At 34.0% G+C, this 17,825-nt stretch overlaps 1 protein-coding gene across 1 annotated transcript; it reads right to left on the reverse strand.

The window, feature by feature from the left end:
- Nucleotides 1-689: 689 nt before the first annotated feature.
- On the reverse strand, nucleotides 690-6,937 carry LOC134718898 (zinc finger protein 862-like). The gene is made up of 8 exons (XM_063581749.1): nucleotides 5,942-6,937; nucleotides 5,050-5,196; nucleotides 4,492-4,760; nucleotides 4,114-4,231; nucleotides 3,784-3,907; nucleotides 3,288-3,550; nucleotides 2,825-2,971; nucleotides 690-1,510 (listed from the first exon to the last, which is right to left on the reverse strand). Exons 1-7 carry the CDS (start codon nucleotides 6,777-6,779, stop codon nucleotides 2,862-2,864), a joined length of 1,869 nt encoding a protein of 622 aa, XP_063437819.1. The 5' UTR covers nucleotides 6,780-6,937; the 3' UTR covers nucleotides 690-1,510; nucleotides 2,825-2,861.
- Between the last annotated feature and the right edge of the window lie 10,888 nt (nucleotides 6,938-17,825).

The raw sequence follows: 17,825 nt of genomic DNA on the forward strand, positions 1-17,825 counted from the left end.
TTTTTAAGATATCTGTGTATGTAGAATGACCTTATTTTGGAATCACCATCTGCTCCTAAACCATAAATATTGAAATTGTATTGTTGTCCCCATTCCTTGGATTTGATGCTGTGCCTTGATTTTCACCTTTTACCACTGGGGGCGCAGCTAATATACAGTATGGAATGTCAGAACGTAAAGGCACTAATACGAAAACATAAGTTTGTTGTGCTCTAGGTAAGGAATCATCTTTAAACACTTGTATAACATCTTCTGCTGGTTGAACAATAATGTCCTTGTTCGTTGCGAAACCTAAGAGTTTGTTACCTTTAGCTCTTATTAATGGCAGAACTGGTGTTGCATCAACAGCAATAGTAAAGATAATTGACTTAATATCAACATCCTTACACACTTTTTTGTAAAATTCGGCTGCATTTCTAAAGGATGTTTCAGTCAACGATGTTTCAACAGGTATGGTCTGTCTTGCCTGTAAATAAACTCTCGAAAGGCTTGGTCCTCCAAGATTTCTCCTCATAAGATCAACAGCTACTGGTCCACCATAATTTAAGAGAAGACTATACAAGTTCACTGTAGATTCACTCCAAATTGGTCTCCTTCTGTTCATATTTTGTAATATATCTCCAAGGAAATCAGAAAGTTAAGGGAGGATTTTATATTTTGAGACTGTCTTCAAACTTGATTGTGTTTAGTGGTAATAAGCATTGTATAACAGTTTACTAACATTTGGTTAAGGCAATCTAAAGTTAACTATAGTTGTTAATTTCTGTGTCAATTTGGTCTCTTGTGGCGAGTTATCTCATTGGCAATCATACCACATCTTCTTTTCTGTATAAATAGTTAGAGTACAGACATGCAGTGGTTGTTGTTTGTTTACAGTCTGTGCCAAAAACTATTTGAATAACTAGCCCTATGGGGTAGTAAAAAAAAAAAATACTAGCCTGAATTTATATGTACTGGACCGGATAAAATCTGTGTCCCCGGTGAGGATCACGAAGTGATCCGAACCAGCTAGGGAGGTTTTGGGGCATGCCCCCCCCAAGAAAATTTTGGAATATTAGATGTAAAATCCTGCATTCTGAGGTTACATTTTTGTGTATAAATCTTGTCAAAAATGTAGAGTTTTTTCTCCATATTATATGAAAAATTCTACTTTCCTTCAATAAAAACCTTCTCAAAACTGTTGACAAAACTGACTCCATTCTTTGAATTGAAGACAAACATGTAAATGTAAATTAAATGTATACATGTAGATATAAACCCCTTGCCATCACATATTGTTTATTCAAATTTGACTTTGGAAAGTTAAAGAGATCACCCTTTCTGATGCAGACCAAAAATAGAAGAAAGCTTATATCAATTGATTATATATTTATTCTTCATAATTTTTCATGATTTTTTTCAATTTGCTGAACAACTCCTGTTCAGCAAGTTCATTTTCATCTTCACTTTCTTCACCACTGTCCTCATCCTCATCTGTACTGCAATCTTCTTCTTGGTTGATAACAATCATCTGAAAAAAATATATATTAAAACCTTGTAATATTAATCATTTCAATTTGATGTGGATGTACATCATGGTTGAATACAAGTAAACTGCGAGCTACTGCTCACTGATGATACCCCGCCGCAAGTGGATAATATTAATAGTGTAAAAATATGCAAGTGTTCGGTAAACAGGAAGTTGTCGAGTGATGAATCTGAAAACGCATCACACGGTATAGCTGACTTATATTAATCCTGAAACCAAATTTCAGAAATCCTTGTATTGTATTTCCTGAGAAAAATGTGATGAAAATTTTCAACTTGGCTATCATGTGTAAAATCGTACAAGTGTTCGGTAAACAGGAAGTTGTCAAGTGATCAATCTGAAAACGCATCACACAGTATAGCTGACTTAGATAAACCCTGAAACCAAATTACAGAAATCCTTGTATTGTAGTTCCTGAGAAAAATGTGACGAAAATTTTCAACTTGGCTATCATGTGTAAAATCATACAAGTGTTCGGTAAACAGGAAGTTGTCAAGTGATCAATCTGAAAACACATCACACAGTATAGCTGACTTAGATAAACCCTGAAACCAAATTACAGAAATCCTTGTATTGTAGTTCCTGAGAAAAATGTGACGAAAATTTTCAACTTGGCTATCATGTGTAAAATCATACAAGTGTTCGGTAAACAGGAAGTTGTCAAGTGATCAATCTGAAAACGCATCACACGGTATAGCTGACTTAGATAAACCCTGAAGCCAAATTTCAGAATTCCTTGTATTGTAGTTCCTGAGAAAAATGTGACGAAAATTTTCAACTTGGCTATCATGTGTAAAATCATACAAGTGTTCGGTAAACAGGAAGTTGTCAAGTGATCAATCTGAAAATCCATCACACGGTACAGCTGACTAAGATAAACCCTGAAACCAAATTTCAGAAATCCTTGTATTGTAGTTCCTGAGAAAAATGTGACGAAAGTTTTGTGGGACGGACGGACGGACTGATGGATGGACTGACGGACGGACAGACAGCGGTAAAACAGTATACCCCCCCTTTTTTAAAGCGGGGGTCCTTTTTTTAAAGCGGGGGTATAATTTAAAGTAGGGGTATAATAATTACAACAACTTTGGACTATAATAATTTGCATGATATATAGTAATTAGTTCTCTACAAAGAAAAATAATTTATGCTGTGTTGTGTATTAGAATTAAGATATTGCAGAAATTTATATCTTTGCTGGTTCTCATTCTTAAAAGTATTTATGTTTTTTTTTTAAATTACAAATATTTGAATGCTTTTATGAACTATGTGATGTATTTTAAATACAATAAATACCTGGATGTCTTGACCAGCAGCTGGTGTATCAATCTCATCATGACCAACCACAACAGTTTCTTGGTCGACTGTGTTTGTTTGGAGTGTCTCGGTTAACCGTGATGGTCTGGAATAGCCAACTCTCCTTCTTCTGTCTGAAGGGGTAATCTGAAACAGTACAAATAATTTAAAAAAAATAAACAGTGTTTGTCAGAAATTTTAATTAAGTTTACAATTATTCAGACTAATATGTAATCAAAGAGGAAACTTAAACTTATTAAAACTTTGTCTTGAAAGAGCTTAACAGCATGGGAGAAAATACATAAGACATTAAGTATGTGTTTTAAAAGGCATACAATGATACAGTGAACTGAGGACAGTAAGTATTGAAAATAAGTAAACAGGAATAAATTCAACTTTGAGCTAATATTATCCAATTTTTTCTGTCATGCAGACAAAAAAATAATTTTGAATGAACAATTACCATCCAGCTTTGGGTCAAACTGCTCAACATTAGCAGTCTCAATTTCGACTTGGATCAAGTCCTTCAATGTGTCCGTCTTCAAATGACCCCGCCTCTTGCCTTTGCTGAGTTTGGTTCTGCTGAATGTAGTTTCGTTATTGACACTTGTTGGTGGTAGACTGAGCAGAGCATCTATAACAAGCTTTATATTGTCAAGGCCATCCCTGAATGTTTCAAACACAGATCCCCATGTCAAGGCACCATCTATAAGTCTGTTACTGTACCTAAAAAATTAATACACAAAATTGTAAATATTCAATATCAGACATATATGGATATTTTATTTTTAAAAATATTAAGATGTTCAAGGCAAAAAATTGGAGTAAATGAATACAGAGTTAGGAGTTGTTTACCCTATAGGTAACATTAAGCTAAAATTAGGTTTTTATAGAATAGAGAATGGAAACATTGTGCCAAAAAGACAACAACCCAAACAATGAGCAGAAACATTAATTACCTTTGATATATTAAAGATTTCAAAATGGCCCACTCTGTGTTAACTTCCTCTATATCCATGTCTGACCTTATTAAGGTGGACTTGAGATTTTTCTTTACAAGATGAATCTCATGGTCCCCATACTCTAAAATGACAAAAAAACTTATTCATTAAACATGTTAAAAAATGAGAAACATATTTTTGCTTGCACCATAAAACACAATTTGCTTATAGACTGAGATATTGATGATTACAGGTATTTATTTAATTACTTTAATATAATAACCTGTACAATCAGAGACAGTTATGCTATGACATACATGACATATATGCAATTACAAGATAACTTACTTGGTTTGCATATTTTTAGAACTTCTGTAGTTGCTTTGATCTGTGCATGTCCATTATACAATGTTAGGTTCTGTTTCTGCAGAATCAAGGATAGTCTGTTCAAAGGTGATATGATTTCCTAAATGAAATGCAATTAATTAAAATTCAATACATATATAAGTTCGTCATATACATGGAAATTTAAATATGCAGTTCATATTCACATTCATTATTTGTAAAGCAGTAATTACATTGTACATCTACGAGTAGTAACAATTGTCAAAAATCAAAACAGACATGTCAAGATAAAGAAAACCAAAAATCAATAAAGCAATCTTAAAAATATTTTGACTTCTAAATGTATGTTTTTAATAATGATTTATTATTCTACATGTATACCTTTAAATTTAACATGAATGTGACAACCGCTACATCAGTTAGAATTTTGGCAAGTCCTTCAGCTTTTGGATTTTCATGTGAAGCACTTTCTAGGTGAGCTTTAAATCCCCTGTAACCTTTGATAATAACATTTATTGCTCTAAGCATGTGTGGCATCCAACGAGTTCCTCCTACACAGGTTGGAAGTATTTTCGTCATGTTAGGTGCACTGAAAGCTCGTTTTAAGGCTTTCTTCTGTTTGGGACCTCTGCGGTACAAGTAGTAAAGACCTGTAAAATAGTTATTTGAAAATTTGACTTAAGACATCTTCTGTAAGACAAATTTATGTAAATAAATTTACATGATTAATAAATAAGGGTACAATGTATGCAATGGTGTATATGTATAAATTTTTGACATTAGATTGCTATGTATCAATGCATGACATACATTTTTTTTTGTACATTACATATGCATACATGTAAAATATAATAAGCTAAATGCATTTGAATTGAATGAACTAGGACTTTTTAATCATGATAATTATTAATTGTTTTATTGCCAAACATAATAACTTACCAAGAAGAAGAGTTATGGTTTTATCATACAATTTAGATGACTTAATAGCATCCTTAAAGCTTAACTCAACTCTGTGAGCCAAGCAATGAGTAACAACTATTTCTGGGTTTTCTCTTTTCATCAAAGCAGCCACACCATTTCTTATACCTGAAAAAAATATGTCTTTAAAACAAACTATTTTTGTAACATTACATTGACATTGTACATTAAATTAATTTTAATCATATACTGTAAAAATGTTTTAATTCCTTTATCATGTTTAGAATTTTTTCAAATTCTATATGTTTACCACGGTCCATGTTTACTTTAAATCAATATGAAGGTCTAGATTGAGGTTCTTTCATTACACATGTTTCAGTATAATATTCTTTTAATTTTTTAGGTCATTTGTCTTTTCTTTATACCCATTATTTTGTATTCTTTATATTATATGAACATGATGAATGAAGAATTTCATGTTTATAAACTAGTACGTACATACACTGTCACACATATAGCTACAGAGAACATATACATATTTGCTACGCACCAAGCACATGTGAAAATAAATAACTGTATCTACACCTCATTATTTTATCTATATGGATAAGAAAATGTGGCATGAGTCAGAGTGTCAATGAGACAACTCTCAATCCAAGTCACAAATTGTAAAAGTAAACCATTATAAGTCATAGTACAGTCTACATCATGGATACCATTTTTTCTACTGTAAATATAAAAAAGAAGATGCGGTATGATAGCCAATGGGACAACTATCTACAAAAGACCAAAATGACACTGACAGTCATTAACAACTATAGGACACCGTACAGCCTTCAACAATGAGCAAAGCCCATTCCAACCCCATCCACATTGTATATTACATAATAAATAAATTAAAAAATAAATTTACCTTGCATGTTTGATGCACCGTCTGAGCAAAAGCCAATAAGTTTACTCCACAGTTGGTTGGTATTGTCCTCTGAATTTTCAAAGCAAACAGCTTTCATGTAATTAAATATGTCCTGAGATCCTGCAGATTCAGCAGTACCCAAATCTAAAAACTTTTCAATTATCTTTCCATTTTGGGCACTTCGTACCCACAATGACTCATATTCATCCCCCATGAAGTCAGATGACCCATCACAGGTGAGGCTCAGAAATGGTGTTTTTTTCAAAAGGTCTCTGGTCTCATTTCTGGAAACACTGGCTATATTTTTGACAAATTCACAGGCCTTTTTGTCATTCAGGTAGCTATTGCCAACATCAAGACCTTTAACTTGATCCAGTTTACATATAACATTATAAGTTTTAAAGCTTAGATGATGTTTAGCAACAGCATGGGCATTACGAAAGAGAATGCTAAGTCTGTCATATTCAGTTTGTTTTATAGAGTTAATGGCCTTTGCAGCCAGTGAATTCTGAGGAAGTGGCCTCTCGGCAACAGATGTTGCACTGATGTGAGGCGAACTGACTTCATGATTTTGGATGGTGTCAATCCTAAAATTCGTACACCCAGATACGAATTTCCATCCCTTTCCCTGCTCCTTACAGTATGTACAATACATAACGGAATTCTCATTATCATACTTGAGCCAGGGACGACCGTCCATCCAATGGGTTTTGAACTCTCTGACGCGCTTGCCCTCGTATTTTTTCTTTGCTTCTGTAACTTGGTCGGAAGTGCGAGACAGTCTTTTTGGTGCCTTTCCAGGTCTCGCACTATCCGACCACCTCAACAATGAAGCCATGTAACGATGTAAAATTATGTGTGTACTTTTATCTTTCGATATGAAAACAAAACTGGCACCACTTCTTCATAAAATTAACGGTAACCAGTCACCGAGGTCGTCCTAATAACCAATCGTCTAAATACACAAGATGTCAAGCGGACAGTTACGAATTAATGTCTTCCGATGCAAAAATGAAAATTTTTTTTTTATTTAGTTTATGCAACACAAATTAATCAATAACTACCGAAATTTGAAATTTTGAAAACACGTGGTACTGACCGTTTTTGCGCTTTTTTTTTATTTATTTTGAACAATCGGTTATTAGGGAGACCGTAAAAACTGGTTTACCACTTTTGCAAGGAAGTGAGTATCAGTTTATTGATCTCGATGGCGTTGTATTGACACATTCGACAGTTAACTTACGGTAACCATTAAACTAGAGGCTCTAAAGAGCCTGTGTCGTTCACCTTGGTCTATGTGCATATTAAACAAAGGACACAAATGGATTCATGACAAAATTGTATTTTGGTGATGGTGATGTGTTTGAAGTTCTTACTTTACTGAACGATTTTGCTTCTTACAATTATATCTATCATGAACTTTGCCCATTAGTAACAGAGAACTATATTTGGTAAAAATTTACATAAATTTACCAAATTAATGAAAATTGTTAAAAATTGACTATAAAGGGCAATAACTCCTTAAGGGGTCAATTGACCATTTTGGTCATGTTGACTTATTTGTAGATCTTACTTTGCTGAACATTGTTGCTGTTTACAGTTTATCTCTAACTATAATAATATTCAAGATAATAACCAAAAACAGCAAAATTTCTTCAAAATTACCAATTCAGGGGCAGCAACCCAACAACCAATTGACGGATTCATCTGAAAATTTCAGGGCAGATAGATCTTGACCTGATAAACATTTTTACCCCACGTCAGATTTCCTCAAAATGCTTTGGTTTTTGAGTTATAAGCCAAAAACTGCATTTTACCCTTTGTTCTATTTTTAGCCATGGCGGCCATCTTGGTTGGTTGACCAGGTCACGCCACACATTTTTTAAACTAGATACCCCAAAGATGATTGTGGCCAAGTTTGGATTAATTTGGCCAAGTAGTTTCAGAGGAGAAGATTTTTGTAAAAGATTACTTTAATTAACGAAAAATGGTTAAAAATTGACTATAAAGGGCAATAACTCCTAAACGGGTCAACTGACCATTTTGGTCATGTTGACTTATTTGTAGATCTTACTTTGCTGAACATTGTTGCTGTTTACAGTTTATCTCTAACTATAATAATATTCAAGATAATAACCAAAAACAGCAAAATTTCTTCAAATTACCAATTCAGGGGCAGCAACCCAACAACCGATTGACCGATTCATCTGAAAATTTCAGGGCAGATAGATCTTGACCTGATAAACATTTTTACCCCATGTCAGATTTGCTCTAAATGCTTTGGTTTTTGAGTTTTAGCCAAAAACTGCATTTTACCCCTATGTTCTATTTTTTACCATGGCGGCCATCTTGGTTGGTTGACCGGGTCACGCCACACATTTTTTAAACTAGATACCCCAATGATGATTGTGGCCAAGTTTGGTTTGATTTGGCCCAGTAGTTTCAGAGGAGAAGATTTTTGTAAAAGTTAACGACGACGGACGACGACGGACGACGACGGACGACGGACGCCAAGTGATGAGAAAAGCTCACTTGGCCCTTCGGGCCAGGTGAGCTAAAAAGTGCACACAGATATGCACTAGACCGGTCTGACTATCGGCAGTGTACTTTTTACTAGTCCGAGCTTAATTAAACTAGACACGGGCTTCGGGGTACCGCTTAACGTCGCAGACTGTGTTTATGTGTTACATATTTGTTTTTCTCTCATTATTGGTTCATTTATCAGGCTGTAAGTTCTCTTTTGAATTGATTTACCTCGCCATTTCCAGGCTTTTTATAGCTGACTGTGCGGTTTGGACTTTGCTCATTCTTGAAGGCTGTACTGTGACCTATAGTTGTTACTTTATGTGTCATTTGGTCCCTTGTGGAGAGTTGTCTTATTGGCAATCATACCACATCTTCTTTTTTTTTATAAACAAGGGTTAAACTTAAAGCACCTCCACTATGGCATGGGACATAAAATAAGTTTATGAGTATACATACATGTACGTAACATTTGTACATTTGTACATCTAGAATTATATCAAGGTTATAACAAAATGCACCCAAATTTTCTTTAGAAAAAGAGCAATAACCCTTCAAGTGTTGTCTGATAAAATTTCTTGTTAGAAAGCTTTTGACATGGTGAACAATTTTACTACTTTAGTTTTCCCAAAACTATAATTATATTATTTTATAGATATAACTTAAATGATATCTCTAGGTTGTTTTTTCCAAAGCAATGTCTCAAGAAACATATGTGCTTTAAAAAAAATAAAGAGTATAGCTAATTTCCTAATGCATGAAGGGCAAGACTTTTTTTACTTTGTTTGTATATTGTACAATAGTAATTTAGATAACATCCAATTGCTTTTAACCATTATATTTACAGGTTTAGGTTTGCCTATATTTATTGTATGAAGATGTCAGTCTTACGTTGTACAAAGCTTGGGTAAACGTTTCAAAATCAAAATTCTACTCTACAAGAAATTAGCTGTAAGATGAACATTAAACTACTGTCACTTAGCATGCTTAGGGAAAACATAAAAAAAATCAATGAAGGATAATAAACTTAATTCAAATAGTTTGGGGTGGGGGTAAAAATTGCTGCAATTTTTCTTTAATTGAAATGATTTTATACTTTCCTGTGGTCAATTTATTTTTCCCAAATTAAGTTAAGAGGAGAGTAAGGGGGTCAGTGTTTATCCTACATTGAACTTTTGATTTCGACCCTAATCATGCTAATTCTCAATTGTTGTCTTCTGCTTTTACCATATAAAATTGAGAAAGGAAATGGTGAATATATCAAAGCGACGACCACCCGACCATAGAGCAGACAACAGCTGAAGGTAACCAATGTGTATTCAATGTAGCGAGAATTCCCGCACCCGTAGGTGTCCTTCAGCTGGCCCCTAAAAATATGCATACTAGTACAGTGATAATGGATGTTCGAATTATACACAAGAAACTAAAATTTTAAATCATATATTTACTTAGCACAATTTTTTCTGTAATATACATTGTATGTTACCTGTTCTTTTACTTCTCTTACTTCTTGTAAGCATAACCAGATATGTCCACAGTGGTACATGTAGCATGCTGCATTATCTGATAGAAGAACAAAATCTTACTTTAAAGAAGTTGATATTTATAGTCATTATAAAATTCTCAAGAAGTGAAGCCACACACGACCAATCCTGTTTCACAGATTCTAAAACATGGGTGAAAATTGTATGCTGAAAAAGAAATGCACAAGACAATTTTTATAGATGTAAATTGATACTGAATTCATTCCAAATAAAAGACTACATGTACATTTATTTATATTCATTTCATAAGAATCTATTCCATTAGAATCTTAAATCAAGGAATTTTTTGTTTTTTATAGTTAGTGTAATACATGTAAGAACACAATGAAAAATTATATAAAGTTCCAATTGATCATGTTTTATATATATAAAAAAATTGCTAAACAGTCTCAAACTCAGAACAACCTTATACATGATTTACAAATAAGCATATTTTGGTTTTCCCGTTTGAATGATTTTACACTAGTAATTTTGGGGCCCTTCATAGCTTGTTGTTTGGTGTGAGCTAAGGCTCTTTGTTGAAGACTCCAGTTGGTATTACTTATTGTGCAAACAGAGTGTGGGGACAGAGACAGCATATTGATTTACCTGAAAAAAACACATCTCAGTGATATCATAATCAACTCTCCTTCATTGGCATTGTCCACGGCTGGTTCGTGTTGTCTGGCAACCTTCACGCAGTCTGAGGTCTGTCAATGCCGCGGCGTTATGTCTTCATTACATTCAGCGAGCTTTCGTACACTTTTATCCTGATTACATACAGGATTAAATCCCACATGAATGGGTTAAGACAGACTTATACTGCCCTTCATGTCTGGCGGGACCATCTCGTCTGCCATTTGTTATTGTTGTTGTGCAGACTACGCGCCTTTTTTTAAAAAGAGGTAACCAAGCAAGGGAGATAAACAATACGGTGAATGACGCGTTTCACTGACTTTACTTTAGTGAATAACATTTTTCAAATAAAAATTTCCAAACTTTTTATTCATTGAAAGAGAAGATATGTATAACCCTAAAAAAAAATGTGTGCTAGGCATCTGCTGTTTACAGAAAATCAAATATATCGATGTTGACCTACTTCATGTACTTTCAATGCCATTAGGCTTAAATTAAAATATTGTTTGTTTGCAGTTTACCGACCGACCCTTGAAAATCTTCCCGACTGTGAAAATTTTATTGCTTAAAATTTGAAGAAATTTTTTTTGATACCTCTATTGACGCGATCCGGAACTTTGGGTCCTTTCCGGAAATGATTTAAAGTCTGGGTCAATTACGCATTTCAAGTTTGGTTTTTCTTAGCTTCCAGTCAAGCGTTCATGTGACCATTTAATGATAAAGCACATGGAAATTGTTTTCAGGTATCCATGAAGTCACGGAGGAGTACTTTACGCTGTCGTCTCGTGTCAATTTTAAGACAAATAACAAACAAAAAAGTTTATTAGTAAACTGTTTATACAGATTCAGGCACATGTAATGATGTGTGATGATATCATTGACGATGATGCAGCGGATATTCATAACTGACACGATAACCATTCTGTCTCAAACAAATCGGGTTCAGAATCTGTGGAGCCTGACTTTATGGAACCAATTTCAGTGGTGGAAACCACTTCTCCGTGACTTAAATCTTCATGGATATCTGTAAACAAGCCTGTACGGAGGAAGGGCTCATTTGAAATGTTAATGGATATAGATCATGCCAAATCAATAAGAAGCAACCCTAACTATACACAAAGATGTAGAGAAAATGAATGGTTAGCTTGAAAAATAAATATACTCTCTCTATATTAAATCTATCTTCGATTGCAATGAGTATGCTCCTTTAGGATAAGGGGGGCTGCCCCACTCATTGCAATTATTCTCTTTCTTACAATATTAAATATACCCAAACTGTGTGGCCTGTGTGAATTCAATTAAAACATGTCCTTAGGAGCTATGCTGCCAATTTTTTTTATGCATTTTAATGGGGTGCTATGGATTTCACCCCAAACTTTAGATTTCTTTGGTTTTCATTTAAGCCTGGCAAAAATATAACCTTATCACATATAATTAAATATTGTTAGAAATATGAAAACAGTCGGATGTCTTAGTACTTTTTTTTCAAGTTGCCTTTTTTTTCAATTGAGGAAGATTCAATGGTTATTTTTTTTTTTTATTAAAAATACACTCTTTAATAATTGTCTTATAAATCTATAATATATACATTTTTCTGATGAAAATACTCTACTCATGAAAACATTCTAGTCGAGAAGCATACATGTCTGAATATATTTCTTTAAAACAGTTCTAGTCATAATGACATTCCATGTTTATAAGTGTTCCAGTATTTAATAATTATACCATATTTTATGTCATAAATTGGATAATGACACTATGTTAAAGTTTCAGTTTTGGTTAAAAAGTTTTTTATCTGAAAATGCCTGTTCATTTGATGTTGGTTTTCAGCATGTCCAGTGTTTGTTGTTTTAAAATGTTGTTTTTTTCTTCACAAGAAACCTGGTTTAGTGTAACTGCTTGTTTAAACTGTATTTTGGCTGATAAAATAAAATATTTTTCCTACCTACCGACCCTTCAGTCTGAAGGTACAGTCGGAAAACGGTTCGCACTGAAACCCGGACCGGACCGGACTCCGGACCCGGACTTGGGTATGAAACGCGGACCCGGACCCGGACTGGTCGCCGGACCCGGACTGAATGCCGGACCCGGACTGTGGGTTTTAACCACTTTCAGAAATATTTTTTTAATATTTATACTATCATATAATAAATAATAGTATAGTTTAAAAAATCCACATTCCGAGCGCAAAATTGACCAAAAAGATTAAAGTAAAGTATAAGGAAGAGATAAAATAATTCCCTTGTCGTTATTGTTTTATGGAAATTAATAAAATCTTTTTATTATCAATGAAAGCAAATTAATTTTTTATTCAAAGGAAGAGTGAAGCGCAACAGTTTGAAACATTCGAGGATTATATTTCTTTGTTTGTTTTCTTCTTCTAGACATAAAGGGGAAAATAGAATTCCTTCTTTTCTAAATAATGCGCCCGTGTGTTTATATTTCTCTAAGAAACTGTATAAATAAATTTTGAGTTATTACGACGTTTTTGTCTTATGACTCAATGTTTTACTTCTATAAATGATATATGACGGTTATGTTCTCCCTCTTCATAAACATTTATCGAAATTTACGAATTTAGCTTTAACTTGTGCTTTACATGCAATTGGACAAGAAATTAGATCTTTCTTGTTTTGGCAGTCTTAATTAATCACTTTTAATATTAGTTCACTTTCATGAGAACATTAATATTAAGCGTTGTTATGTCACTGTGTAATGAAAGTCTCGTGTTTTATTGGGTGTTTGACATTTACGCCGATTTTTAAAAGTTTCGATCTTTCATTTGCGCCGATTGTGCACAGGTAAATTGCAGGTGAATATCACTTTCTATTCATCAATATAAACCTCTTTCGTTAGCGAGTTGTACATATCAGAATTGTCAACTAGTATCATAAGAATTCCTATGATCTCTTATTGTTCCTCCGAATGTTTATGATATCTTATTGTTCTTCCAAATTCTTATAATATCTTATTGTTCCTCATAATTCTTTAGACTTTTTATTGTTCGCCGAATTCTTATGACTTGATTTTTCCTCCGAATTCTTATGACCTCTTGCTGTTCCTCAGAAGCCTTGTGACTTTTTATTGTTCATCCGAGTTATTATAATCTCTAAGACTTATAGTTCCTACGAATTTGTATGCCTTTTAATTGTTCCTCTTAATTCTTATGATCTTTTACTGTTCCTCCTATTGTATTATTGACAAAGTTTTACACAGACTCGCTTTAGGATATTGAGTTAATTGAAAGAAAACGAAAAAAGAAGACACAACCAGGAATTACTTACAAGATACGTTAAGGCTGTTGGTAATTCAGTGTTTTTAAAAATAACCAAAATATAAACCATGATGGATTGCTTTTTATCTTTAGTTGTTGGCCATGTACTAGCTGTGATCAGTAACTGCGAGCATTCTCATATTTGTAGTTGGTGTCGTTATGTTGTGTGGCTGTATAAGTTGTATAAGTACCCATCCAAGTATTAGTACCAACCCAAGTATACTCTGTTTTTGTAAATCTATTTGTATCCATCTGATGAGTTAATATTTTTTTCAACTGATTTTAATAGTTTGTTCTTATTTTACAGCACTGCCCCAAGTTAAGGGGGGGGGGGGGTATCGCCTTCAAACGAGTTAAAACTGGCAACATTAAGTATGTGCCTGTCCCAAGTCAGGAGCCTGCAATTTAGTGGTTGTCGTTTGTTGATGTGTAATACATTGTAATACAGATTTTCTTGTATGTAATTTGCTCAGTTTTGAAGGTCGTACTGTGACCTATAGTTGTATATGTCTGTGTCATTTGGTCTTCTTTGTCAGCTCTCATTTGCAATCACATCACATCACATCATTCTTATTCTTATATCAACATCTCAAATAACGCTTCACTGGTCAATAACTATAGTATTTTAATTACTCCATTTTTTTCTACAGTAAAATAAAAAAAAAAAAGATATACTTGCTTATTTCGGATTGTCATCACAAAGTCTATAAAAATAATTGAACAATCAGATGTGAAAAAGTGTCAAAGACTACACTATCAATCATAATCAAGCATGTATAGAAGTTAGATTTAAAGGGGCATTAGCTACGAGATATAATGAAATAATAAATAATGTTCAATATAGTGAAATAATTTTATTTGACAATCCATTGTCAAAATGAACTGAGATACCTCGCTTAAGAATTATTCACTCGTAATCTCCGTATGAGTAGTATTCCTTTGGTAAGAAATACAGAAATAATCTTGTGTTATATACAATGAGTGGCATATTACAAAGGCCGTATCCATTAACCGGGATATTTTTTACCCCAAGATGGTACTCTGAATAAAATATTATGCAGCTCCTGATTGAATGATACAAAGTTTAAATTGCTCCAATAAAATTTAAGCAACGATCGATCATCCATGTAATACACAATGTTGAACAGGTGAGTCCGGACTGTGACCTGACATAACCCCGGACTAGTTTGAAGTTTACTATACCTGCGTGTATTGCATTTCGACGACTAACTGTATGTACACTGTTTATTGTCGTAAAGTATATTGACGGGACCTTTGATCAAGCATGTAATACAGAAAACAATTATAAGTTATTTATCCGACATTTAACGAAACAATTACATGTACTAGCCGAGTCCGGATGGTGACCTGAAGTAACCCCGGACTAGGTGTATTCGCAAACTATAGACATCGATAGAGATATAAAACTTCACAAATTATTTGATGAAACGAACTTTATCATTTTTATTCATTAAAAAAGAAAAGGTATTTATAAGAAAATTCATAATTTTTGACAGTCCGGGTCCGGCATTCAGTCCGGGTCCGGCGTTCAGTCCGGGTCCGGGTTTCATACCCAAGTCCGGGTCCGGAGTCCGGTCCGGTCCGGGTTTCAGTGCGTACCTCGGAAAACTGCAAACAAACATATTTTTAAGGTTGGCCTTACACTGTTGTATATATGCGGACGGCGAATGCATTCAACCTATTTTTTTCAAGACAAATATGGCATACATCGATGTAATACTATGGTTTTGTCACTTTTATAAATGATTACAAAGTTCCCAAAATTTCACCATATTCCGTGTTTATGGACTTATCAGTTTTTATTTGATTTGCCTCTTACACGGACCTGTACTTAAAAATAAAAGATCGTATTACCTCTCTAAAGAACAGCTTGCAGTCTTCAATCCTATTAATGGTAAAAAAAGGATAAATTTTGTAATTTAGCCACTTTGGTAAATGTATACACAGATAAAGTCAGACGGAAGTAACTATTTTTGCGCCAGTTTTTTTCTATTGAGTCATATTTTCCGGGTTACACTAAAGACCTGAAAGTGGACCTGAAAAGACCTGAAAATATACGACTAAAATTATTCAAATTGCAATAACTTTTTTATTATTGGATGGAATTTCTTCAAATTGGAATTTTATTAATTGTAAATATTCATATTTCATTAAAATTTAATTTTTTTAAATTAAAAACACTTTTCATTTCTCCGTTCAGGTCCAACATTTGGCATCAAAAAATTGTTTTTGATTTAAAACTTTTAAATTTTAATGAAATATAAATATTTACAATTAATAAAATTCCAACTTGAAGAAATTCCATCCTATTATAAAAAAGTCATTGCAATTTGAATAATTTTAGTCGTATATTTTCAGGTCTTTTCAGGTCTTTCGGAAGTAACTTTTTTTGCGCCAGTTTTTTTCTACGGAGTGGCTATTTGTCCGGCTAGCCGGACGAATAGTGCCAGGGCTATTTGTCCGGCCATTGCAATGCGCATGTCATTTGATGTGCGATCGGAAGTGCGTGTAACAGTATCTTCAGTAGCACCAATATAAGGGGATGCGTGTAATCTGATCACTGATTTTCAATTTTAAGATCATGGATGAAAACGGTCAATATTTGTGATTTTTGCAGTTTTCGGAATTTTGACAATGGAACACGAAAGAATGATAAAATCTTATAAAAGGGACTCCAAAAAAATGAAATCACACGGAAAACGGGAAATAACAGATAATTGATCGGAGAACCATTAGATTTACAACATTATTCGACTCGATACAGCTGTGTAAGTGGTCATGGGAAAAGATTTCAAAGCAAGAGTAGTTGAGAAAGGCCTTTACAATTGCATGTCTAACTGAATAAAATTTAGCGTAGTTATATTCCGAAAATGAATCTTGCAAGTAGCCCTCGAAGTGGTATATAGGGGAGGGGGTAGATTGTGGTTACAAACTTGAAGTGGGGGATGTTGGATAATCCCACCTAGAATTTTGGAATAAGATTTTAACAGTGTTGTGTACTCTTTTTTTTTTGTTGGGGGAGGGGATTATAGAAAAATCTCCCACCTCTTACTCAAAATATAGATTACTTTATGTCAAGAGGGGTCTATAATTCTCTTCACAGCTACAGACATAAAAAAAAAGTTGTACCTTTTTCAGCTAGACAAAATCCTTTACCATGTTTACGTTAACTTAAAATGCACGTCAAACACTACCCAAGTTTATTTTACAAATAAGTTTTTCTCTCTTCTTATATGAAAAATATGGAATCTATATGATTTGTTTCTAATTATTCGTTATCCACATTAGACTATATACTAGAATGAAGAAATCAACAATTTCAATTACCAGTAACAAGATTATGTCCTAACAATAAAGATAAACATTTGCTACCCCCTGGTGCTGCTGAAGATAATAATACACGCATACACAAAAAGTGACATGCGCATAGTATTGGCCGGACAAATAGTCCTGGTACTATTCGTCCGGCTAGCCGGACGAATAGCAACTGCCTTTTTTCTATTGAGTCATATTTTCCTCCTTTCTGGGAGCACCCGAAGAGTTGTCGCAAACCAGTTTAAGGGAGCTACCATTTGATTTTTATGGGGGGGGGGGGGGGGGGGGGGGGGGGGGGGGGGGCTAGGATGAAAAATTGTGTCCTGCCTTTTTTTTATTTGTAATCTCTGTCCTGCCTTTTTATTTTTCAGTCTATTCGGTCCTGCCTTTTTTTTCTTAGCTTAATTATCCTGACTTTTTTACAACAATTGTCATCCTGCCTTTTTTTTTTGGCCAAGTTACTCATCCTGCCTTTTTTTTTTACTCAAAATCCTGTCCTGCCCCCCCCCCCCCCCCCCCCCCCCCCCCCCCATAAAAATCAAATGGTAGCTCCCTAAGCTATTGTGCATAAAACTTTTCGAAGAGACACGTT

The sequence above is a fragment of the Mytilus trossulus genome, chromosome 5, assembly GCF_036588685.1.
Source record: "Mytilus trossulus isolate FHL-02 chromosome 5, PNRI_Mtr1.1.1.hap1, whole genome shotgun sequence".
In the NCBI taxonomy this organism is placed as follows: domain Eukaryota; kingdom Metazoa; phylum Mollusca; class Bivalvia; order Mytilida; family Mytilidae; genus Mytilus; species Mytilus trossulus.